The 11,195-nt window shown below is 37.9% G+C and overlaps 1 protein-coding gene across 1 annotated transcript; it reads right to left on the bottom strand.

The window, feature by feature from the left end:
• Positions 1-8,682: 8,682 nt before the first annotated feature.
• Positions 8,683-10,052, bottom strand: LOC118557745 (gastrula zinc finger protein XlCGF7.1-like; the record flags this gene model as incomplete). The annotated part of the gene is made up of 1 exon (XM_036128027.1): positions 8,683-10,052. A coding segment is annotated over exon 1 (840 nt), but the record flags the coding sequence as incomplete, so codon positions are not given.
• Between the last annotated feature and the right edge of the window lie 1,143 nt (positions 10,053-11,195).

The raw sequence follows: 11,195 nt of genomic DNA, 5'->3' as shown, positions 1-11,195 counted from the left end.
GAGACAAACATAACTGTGCTCCTTGGGAGACATTTTCCTTTGTTTATTTTCTTGTATATTTCTTTGTTAAATTTTTATTTGCTTTAATTTTTAGCATCTCCAGTAAAAAGGTGACTTTTTTCAACTATCAGCCAGAACTTAGAAACATCACGTTAAACTGACAGAGGACCAGGTTTTGACTGCATGCCTTATCTAAATACTAACATAAATGTTTTTTTCGGAGTCGTTTGCTTTCCAGAAGCTGAACGATGCTGAAACGGCACCTTTTTACAGGCGTACGGTAAGAAGTCATGATCTAAAATGGACATGCAGGGATAAGTGGATATGACTAAATTATGCTAAGTTTTAATCAACTTAAACAAGGTAATACTGAGATCTTCCAGTGGAGAAAGGTGGTGGCTTTATAATTTTTGTTTGTTTGCCTTTCTGCTGACCATTATTATCGCTTCTATCCTGCTTTCTGCTCTTTTCTTTGCAAAGAAACCTGGTCAATATAATTGGAATGTGCTAACAGGGAGATTTTAGTCTCTTTTTAGACATTCTTAGATGCGATGTTGCAGTGACATGAGGGGCTGATCCTGGGGACAAAGAGAAAGGTGATGTCACTGACTTCTGTCTAATCTAGTTTTGATTGAAATTTTAAACTATTAAGAATGCTTGCAGAGGCTGCGTAAAAGGTTTAACGTGGAAATGTGATACTACTACGTTTAAGAGAAAAAAATCTGTTATTTTTGATTGTATTTATATAAAGAAGACAAATTCACTGTAAAATATTTTGGTTATTTAAATTTTGAAGGGATTCACACCTGGGGGAAAGGTGAAGACATTCACTGAAGCACACCCAGGTATAGACATTCTTATGACTATTTTTTTAGAGGGAACACTGTGGTTGAAATGTGTGTGACTGTTTTACTGTAATTTTTTTCCAACTTATGGACACTACACTACGGATGAAGAAGATGGTCAATGTTTATATTAGACAATGATTTTTTTCAAGAAATTCTTTTGCATAGTTGCTGGCAGGATTCATTCTGCTTTCAGACACGAGAAGGCTGGATGACAGGGGTTAGTGGATGAGTGCTCTTGCTGGAAAGATGGTGTGCTGCTGACCAGAATTCAGATATTGGGGCCATGAAAAGGACACTGAAAAATGGACAACTAAGGCAGGGGCTAAGACAAAGGCGTTGGAAACCCTTCAACGGACCTGTCAGCAACAGAAACGAAGATGAGAGAATTAAAAGAGGAACAAAATTAATGCTGATGATTTAACCACAGGGGGTCAATATTTAAAGGGTTTGAAGGAACTACATATTTGTTCAATATTCACGGTAGACAGCGATTGATAATGACATGAAAATATGCAAATTCTAGCATTGGAGAAAACTTAATTTATTGACATGATTAATCGGCTGGGAGAAATTGGGGATTTACGGATCACTGGGTGATGAAATTTCACAAACACCACGGCCTAAATTAGTAAGAACTGTGGGAAATGCAATGGTAATAATAATCCATGAATGAAAATGTAAGAAAATCATATAAGACAAAAGATATGTAGGAATGCTTAAGGTTAAAATACAATGACATTCTGGAAATCTACATAGTGGTGCATCTTTTACAAACTTAAGGGTTTCCTGTTTGGGTTTTTTAAAGCAAACATGGAAAGTATTTTAGAGCTGGTGCAGCAAGGAGTTTCTGAAAGGATTTAGTAAAATTCTTTGTTGAGACTGTGTGTTAAATGAAATAAAGTGAAACCTTGACAGTAGGTTGCAGTTAAGCTGGGAGCTAAATAATTGTGAACAGGAATATCTGGATGTGAAAATGCTTGAAGGACATTTTGAATAAATTACATGAATGGGAGCTTGATAAGAACACTACACTTTTTTTCTGTTTTTGAAATAGATAGATAGATAGATAGATAGATAGATAGATAGATAGATAGATAGATAGATAGATAGATAGATAGATAGATAGATAGATAGATAGATAGATAGATAGATAGATAGATAGATAGATAGATAGATAGATAGATAGATAGATAGATAGATAGATAGATAGATAGATAGATAGATATATGGTGTGCAAGAGAAAGTATCTTTTTTATTTCCTCTTCAATGTCCCTTTAGGGGCTCAGTGTTTCTGAAATAAGTCAAAATCAGTATTACTTTGATTTTGATATTATGCAGATTCTGAATTAGTTGATTTCCCTGATAATTCTGAAATGAAAAAAAAACTGTTCTATTGTCTCACCTTACCCCAAAAAATATTTTTCTCCTCCCTCCTTTGGGTATTATAGAACCATCATTTCATTTCTTTCTCCCATTATTCTTATCATGTCCTTTATTTCTGTTCTCCTAAACAAAAAATCAGTATCAAAAATTAACATTTATGGGCTTTCCTTTGCTCAGTGGGCTGGTACCCATAGAAAGTTAACAGTGAGCCCCTTCATGTTGATCCTATAAAGTGTTTGTTGTCTCTAAATTAATATGTCTGCTCTACTATCTGACTGGCTGTAAACTGGTCAAATGATGAATTAGAGTCAGAGAAAGTGAGTGATCTTAATGGTCTCACCTCTTCAACCCACTGAGCAGCTAACAGTATCAACAGCATTTCTCCTGCAGAAACTGAAACTCCATCCTGAACCCTTTTCCCTACTTTGATGAAAAATATTGGGACGATGAACGTGATCTCAACTTGATTAATTGCATTTTCTGAAGCATCTGTGTATATATTTACTGATAATACTGGATGATATATTCCTGCACTGCATATGTATTCAACATAAAAGATCTGTCCATGTCCTTCTTTTTTAATAATGTAAAATCAATCAACTGCAGCCGCAGGAAGCCTCCATTGTAGTGTTGAACACACGTGGACAAAGATGTTGGTACCCCTCTGTTAATGAAAGAAAGACAATAGTAACAACAATAAGTACTGATATAACTTGATAATTATTCTCCTCGTGAGCAAACTGCTCCAGTTGTCTCAGGGTGCCTTCTCCAGACGGCCCGTCTCAGCTTCTTCCATCCATGTTTAACAGGATTTAGATCAGGGCTCATAGAAGGCCACTTCACAATAGTCCAATATTTCACTCTTAGCCGTTCTTGGCTGCTTCTAGCTGTTTTGGGTCATGATCCTGTTGGATGGCTGGCAGGCAGATAGATAGATGTGTTTATTTGTATATATTTTAAAGCTTTATAAACCCTTTCCACACTGTTTATAATCCTTTCTCACTTTGTTTTTACCTAGATTCTCCCTTCAACTATTTTTATCGAGAAGCAAAATTATTTTACACATTCGTTTTTACATTTTACAAAAATGGGATGCTTAGTGTTTTTGTTCTACATTAACAACACATAAATGCAACAAAAAATGTACTCTAACAGTAAAACATTAAAGCAGATGACTAAAACTGAGGGACTCCCTGTAGACTTTACTGCAGTCACATCAATTGGTGAAATAGAAATACACTCCCTCCAAACAATCTTTTTGGGAAGTGAATATTGGACACAAAGGATTATGAAGAGAGTGTGATATTTTGATTGCGATATGTTGGTGATGTAATGTTTAGCCCCCGTAAAGACTCACTCTTAACAGTGATTAAAGTACAAGTTCTTAGGTATTTCATTGGTAGCCATATTTGTCATTTTTACATGGCATGTTTCAACCTACAAAAACAACATTATATGAAAAAGGCTCTAGCGTTTTATGTCTGTCATCAATATTGTGGTGAAAAATACATAATTGTGGCTGAGTATTTGGACTCATGGTGACTTTTCAATTTCTCAGTCTCTGAAGAAATATTTGTGTCCTTTTGTCATTTTAGCAAACAGAAGGTCCAGCTGTGTACCTTCAGAGGAGATCTCTGCCCTGTCTTGCTCTTGTGTGAGCCTCACTGTCTCCTGGCAGGTGGAATCTCTCACATTACAACATTTGCAGAAGACAACCTTGGTGAAGCTTTGTTGTATCTGATGACATACTACTACAGCGTACAGTTCACCTCTACAAAGTATCTCCCACTCCTTTTGTCTGTCATTCAGACTGAAGTGTTAAAGGACAACATCCATGAGCAAGACAGCACAGGCTCATACAAAAACATCATGGCAGATTGGAAAAATTTTGTTGAGAAGTAAAGTTGTAGAGCTAAGTGTTATTGACATTCAGCTTTCTGTTGAAAAGTTTGGACCTGAGGGCTGTAAAGTTGACATTTACATTTTAAATCCTTTATTTTTCAGATATACACAAGTTTTTTCGTTCATCAACACATTATGTGCCTCAAATGTTCTGCCTAATATGAGGATTTGTTGCTTTAGGTGTTGGTGTACCAGTTCTGACAGAAACACAAAATAAGTTTACAATGACAATTTGTGTTGTCATTCATGTGTACAGTGACTGAAAAAAATGTTTTAATTTGGAGAAACAATTTAAATAAAGTTCTATACACACCCGATAAAATTGTTGATACCCCTCGTTTAATGAAAGAAAAACCACAACGGTTGGAAAAATAACTTGAATCTGACAAAAGTAATAAATAAAAATTCTATGACAATAAAAGAAATTAAAAAAACTTGCTTTTAGATGACAGGTTTTTGCAGTGTTCCAACAGTAACCAGTCTTCTTAAACACAGTTGGCATACTGATGATTTTCTTTTTATTTTGTTTAAATTATAGCTTTTGTTTTTAACAGAAGATGGTGTATACACCTGTGCAAAATTTAAAAAAATGTGTACAACAAAGACAATCTGTAATATTCATGGTTAACGTGTATGGATTGTATTTCATCACATCACAGCTGGTGGTTTTATTACTTCCCTTGATTTCAAACTTTGCTGTTACACTGTTACAATATCTAACAGTAAGGCACATTGTGAAGACCCTATGCTAAAGGAACTATGAAAGGGAAGCATATAGGCTCCTTTCTTACTTCCTTCCTTACTAACTGCATTATTCGAACAACATTCCCGCTTTGGCTAAAGAGTTCTTATCGAAATGATGTTTTCTAATGGGACGGTCAAAAGAAATCAGCCAAGATATCAGGACGAGAATTATGGACTTGCACAGTCTGGCTCATCTTGGGCGTAATTTCTAAATGCCTGAAGGTCCTGCCATCATACCGCTCCAGAATGAGACTGTATATTGGCCTGAAATGTGCACACCAATCAAAGAAAAAAAGCAAAACATCTTGTGAAGATGCTGGCTGAAGCGAGTCAGAATGTCTCATTATGTATTTCCAAAAAAGTTCCAAAAAAAACAAAGCAACTGGACTTGTTTTCCGTAGTTGAAGACGTTTCGCTTCCTCTCCCGGAAGCTTTCTCAATTCAAAAAGTCTGGAGTAATGATGAGTAACAAGCTTTATACCATTACCAAACAAAGGCCTTGTAATGGCTTAGATAACATGCAAATTCAATCGAAACAGGTCCACCCCTTAGTAATGGGCGGTCGTTAAAGCCATTAAGCCAGCAGAATGGACCGAAACTGGTCCACTCCTCTGTAACGAGGAGTCGTTAGGGTTGTTATTGGCTTGGCTTAAAGGAACAATGTTTTGATCACCAGAATAAGGGTGAGAGTTAAGTTGACGATTGGCTGGAATTAATCCTAGCTGTGTTGTAAGTTTTTGAGAGTTGGAACCTAAGGCCTCCTCCTCTGTTTAAAGTTGGTCTTTCTCTCTTGACGTAGATGGCTTCCTTCACACCTCTTTCAAACCATCTGTCTTCTTTGTCCAAAATGTGAACATTTTGGTCCTCAAAAGAGTGTCGTTTGTCCTTAAGGTGTAGGTGGACAGCAGAGTCTTGTCCTGAGGAGGTAGCTCTCCTGTGTTGAGCCATGCGTCTGTGGAGAGGCTGTTTGGTTTCTCCAATATAAAGATCAGAACATTCCTCACTGCACTGAACTGCATACACCACTCCACTCATCTTAGGTTTGGGGGTTTTGTCCTTGGGATGCACCAGCCTCTGTCTGAGGGTCCTGTTTGGTTTGAAATGTACTGGGATTTTGTGTTTGGAGAAAATCCTCTTGAGTTTTTCAGAGACTCCAGCAACATATGGGATGACGATGTTTTTGCGTTTATTCTTCTCACCATTATGTTCTGCAGCGGGTCTTTTGGATTTTCTTGCTGATTTGACAAAAGCCCAGTTAGGGTACCCACAGGTTTGGAGGGCATCTTTGATGTGTTTCTGTTTCTTGTGCTTCCTTTCTGTTTTAGTCGGGACATGCTCGGCCCGGTGTTGTAAGGTTCTGATGACAGAAAGTTTGTGCTCCAGTGGGTGGTGTGAGTCTAAAAGAAGATATTGGTCTGTGTGGGTGGGTTTCCTATACACTTCAGTGTTGAGGTTTCCATCTCCTTCCAAGTTCACCAAACAGTCGAGAAAAGGTAGCTTGTTGTCATTGGCATCCTCTCGAGTAAACTTGATGTTGTTGTCCACCGAGTTGATGTGGCTTGTGAACGCTTCCACTTCTTTTAGCTGGATTTTGACAAAAGTGTCATCCACATATCTAAACCAGTGGCTTGGTCCAGTTGCTTTGTTTTTTACTTTTTTGGAATGACCATGACCTGGATGACTGAGAATCTTCTCCAGCATGTCTCATTATGTACAGCAAAACAAGTACTGTACTGACATGGGCTGAAAGGCTACTCTGGCAGCAAAAAACAGGTCAAAGTCAGATGACGTTTGCAAACCCTCACATGGACAAAGGTATTAATTTTTGGAGACATGTCTTGTGGTCTAACACTACTAAACTTGAGCTGGTTGGCCTTAAGGACCATTGTTACATTTGGAGGCAGAAGTTTTCAAGCCTGAGAACACCATTCCAACTGTGAAATATGGGTTGGTAGCATCATGTTTTGGGGTTATTTTGTTTTCTTTTGCTGTGTGCCAAAATCTCTTTCAATTGAATAAAAACAAAACGGAAGTAAAAATTCTTGCACACAGCTTCAGTTGCTTCAGCTACTTACCACAGATCTGGCACAAAATCTGGGTGAACTAATGCAGGGGTTCTCAAACTTTTCATGGCCAGGGACCCTTTAGCAGCGGGAACATTTTTCCAAGGACCCCTTTAGATTCCTCATGCTGGTAGTATTTTTAAACAGCCTTTTGTACAGTTGAACACTTCGGGAACTATGTAGATAAAAAAAAAAAAAAACTCAGAAATTTGCTGCTTTCTCCATTTCCTATCCACTGTCAATGTTTTGTTTGATTTGATAATCAAACAAAACATTGTTTGATTTGATAATGTTGATTTATTAAAATTAAGAGTTTTGCAAGAGTATTGCAATTGTTTTTATAAAAAGGTGTCATTTTTATCATGTAAAAAAAATAAAAGGCAATACGGTCTTCAATAATAGGCCCAAAAAAAATAGGCAGCACATAGAGGATAGACTGATGTCAAAATAATCGGCATATGCCCACAAAAACCTGGATTGATCGATCACTAACTAATGTGCTGAAGGAATAAAAATAAAGATTTTAAGACTTGCTATACAAAAGGCATTTATTCAAAGTATACTTTCACAGGATGTTTTCTTCAAATATAACAAATTCAAGCTTCCAAGAAAACAAGTTTTGAGAAGACTGAAAGAAATTCCACTGTACCCTATTTGGTCCATTTACCAAATTAAAGACTCTTAATTGGTTCAGCTTCAGCACAACAAACATCTTATTCAAACTGCTGGCAGAAAACCAGGAGGCATGGATGACAAACTCTAAGATCATCTTCCACTTGTAAACAAGCTCAAAAACTCTGCAACTCTTTCCCACGAGACAACCATCATACCTCAGTGATAAAGCAGTGTGTCATGTTCAGCATCCAGATTTGGGGAAAAGTTGACCAAACAGCCGTGATCGCAAAGCTCTGGATTTCACAGAGTTATAAAGCTAACTGCAGTGATAGCTGTGTTCAGAACAGAAAATCTGGGTCCATGTCTTTGGAAGCTAGTGCCTGCTGATGCAGGACACAGTGGGTAGCTATAACGCGTGGATTGATGGATTTTATCCACGCTTTAACTCCACTCTTTCAGCCGGTCATCACTGCTATTAGTTTAAATTTGTAGTCCAATTGTTTATAAAATTATTAATATTTCCTCTTAGTTTCACTTGCGTTGTCCTTGTACTAAAACAGACTTCTTGCCAACTCTTTTTCCACATAGATCACAACAGAAAGACTTGTGGTCTGCGTGGCCTTTCTTACATGACTCCACATTTTTTTTCTTTGTAGAACATTTCTTATATCCAGAGTCTGACAAGCGTTTCAGCTCAGAGAGCGAGTGTTCTTTGTAGTCCAATTTGTTCCTTTTATTTTCCTACATTTAATCATATAAAGCCCTTTGCATTGTCCATGTACTGAAATGTGCTATACAAAAAAACTTGCCTTGTCTTGCATTGTATGGTTTTTCATGTGTCTGTCTAAATTAGATTTGTGTCTAAATCTTTTTTCACATAGATCACAGCAGAAATGCTTCTGTCCTGCATGGATTCTCATGTGTGTGTTTAAACTTGATTTGTGGCTAAATGTTTGTCCACATTGATCACAGCAGAAAGGCTTCTGTCCTGTATGGATTATCATGTGTGTGTTTAAACTTCCTTTTCGACTAAATCTTTGTCCACATAGATCACAACAGAAAGGCTTCTGTCCTGTATGGATTATCATGTGTGTGTTTAAATGTGGTTTTTGACTAAAGCTTTGTCCACATAGATCACAACAGAAAGGCTTCTCTCCTGTATGGATTCTCATGTGTGTGTTTAAACTTCCTTTTCGACTAAATCTTTGTCCACATAGATCACAACAGAAAGGCTTCTCTTCTGTATGGATTCTCATGTGTGTGTTTAAACTTCCTTTTCGACTAAATCTTTGTCCACATAGATCACAACAGAAAGGCTTCTCTCCTGTATGGATTCTCATGTGTGTGTTTAAATTTTGTTTGAGACTAAAGCTTTGTCCACATTGATCACAGCAGAAAGGCTTCTGTCCTGTATGGATTCTCATGTGTGTGTTTAAACTTTCTTTTCGACTAAAGCTTTGTCCACATAGATCACAATAGAAAGGCTTCTCTTCTGTGTGGATTTTCATGTGTCTGTTTAAAATTCCTTTTCGACTAAAGCTTTGTCCACACAGATCGCAACAGAAAGGCTTCTCTCCTGTGTGGATTCTCATGTGTGTGTTTAAAGCTGATTTTCTAATAAATGTTTTGCAACAGTCTTTGCAGCTAAGCTTAACTCCTGTGTGGCCTTTCCTACATTTATTCTTCTTTGTAAAACATTTCTTATATCCAGAGTCTGACAAGTGTTTCAGCTCAGAGAGAGGGTGCTCTACATCACTGTCTTCTTCATCCTCCTCAGTGTCTTCAGCCTCTGAAGAAATGGAAGCATCTCCATGATCTTGTATCTTGATGGATTCTCTTCCATCATTCTCTTCTGGAAGCTCTCTGCCTTTAATTTGGTTTGGGTCATGCAGGTGGGCAAGGGGTTTGTGGTCTAAAGAAGCTTCTTCTTTAACAATCAGCTTCTCCTTAACATCTGCAGGAAACATGTAAACATATTTTGCACATTAGAAAACATTTTGATCTTAGCCAGAACTGAGACACACTATAATTAAGATATATTTAGGGAATTTTGTTAGATTAAATTCTTTGACATAACATGCAAAAAAGTAAAACACATTAAAATGACATGACTGATATAACCCCTTGAGCTACCTTTTTTACATTAATGTGCTGATGACACAATATTGAACTTTCCAGTGTAGTAGATTAACCTCTCATAGTACTTGTATTTTCTTGTCACATTAGTTAAAGGGTGTGCTTACATATCTCACAATGAATGTATTCCTATCACTATGATTAAAAGTGTGCCTTAACATGTATCTGAGGGAAATATGTGTGTCAGTCTTGAGGTCAAGCTGAGAGTTAGACGCACACAGGCCCGGGCAGAAGCAGACATACATGGGGCACCATGGAAACATCATAATCAGAAATCAAATTATGTTGTATTGTGAACAAAAGATGTATGGTAAAGGTCCAGGAAGAGGAAACGATGTGCAACTGTTTAGCATGACCACATGATGTTAATATAATGGAGTGTTGTCATCAGCAAGAAGATAATGATGGGGAGCCAGTTTGCAAATGAGGTTAACATAATGAGGTGGGGCCATTTGGAAGGAGGCAGGACAATAAAGTGTTTTAAAAAATATGCACCCACGGGAAGTTTCCACCGATATGTAACAAAATAATAAGGCTATCCGTGGAAAAGTGATAGAAAATACGTAATAAAAAGGTGGAGCTCAAAGGAGGAGCCCCAAGACACAGAAAATGTATATAAGCAGACTGCTTCTGTATGTTGTCAGATGTTGTCCGGAACGCATCTCATTTGTGGTTGTCTTGTGTTGTTGCAATAAACCACCTTGGACTGAAACTCAGCTACTTTTGTTCACTTTTTGACCACTGTTGGATATTCTTAACTGCCTTACCAAGAACTTAGAATTTTTGAAGGACTTTGTACAAATTATTACATTGTGGGAAGAACATTCCACGACACCAGCCATGCTTTTAAAACAAAATGTTAGGCTTTGTCCAATGTGCTTAATGTGTCTATGTCCAAATATACAGCACCTCACTGGTCGACCCAGTATGTGAGGACACAGAGCTGTGTCTCTGACAAGCTGACCTGCAGCACTGGAGCACCTCAGGGGACTGTGCTCGCACCGTTTTTGTTCACCATCTACACTGCAGACGTTTAACTCTGTGGTGTGCTGCTGCATCCTAGATGCTCTAAGGAGCGTTTCTGCAGATCGTTCCTCCCAGCTGCAGTCAGACTTTATAATCTTAGCTGCTCCCAACAGACATAATATCTGTTTAAATCATACAAATAGTTTCACAGGTCATGATCCAAGCCTTATTGTTCTCACTGTTCCCAGATGTGAAGATAACTCATGCTAAGCGTTGCACACAGGGTCCGACATTAACACTCGCCAGTCGCCAGTTTTTTAACTACCTGCGCTGCGGTTCTGTGCTTCACCGTTCTTACTGTGCCCCCCCCCCCTCTCGGAGCAAGGTGCTTTTATCAGCGGCCAGCCTTCAAAACGTGAATCGCTACGTTTAATGTCCTTCCACTCGTACCAAAATGTCCCAATTAAAGTCAGTAGGAGAGTCTGTAACTGTTTCTCATGCTCTTTTGTTTTCAACGACACAGAACCAGCGGTGCTGC

Source organism: Fundulus heteroclitus, chromosome 24, assembly GCF_011125445.2.
Source record: "Fundulus heteroclitus isolate FHET01 chromosome 24, MU-UCD_Fhet_4.1, whole genome shotgun sequence".
NCBI lineage: Eukaryota > Metazoa > Chordata > Actinopteri > Cyprinodontiformes > Fundulidae > Fundulus > Fundulus heteroclitus.
This window is presented reverse-complemented; position numbering and strand designations above follow the sequence as displayed.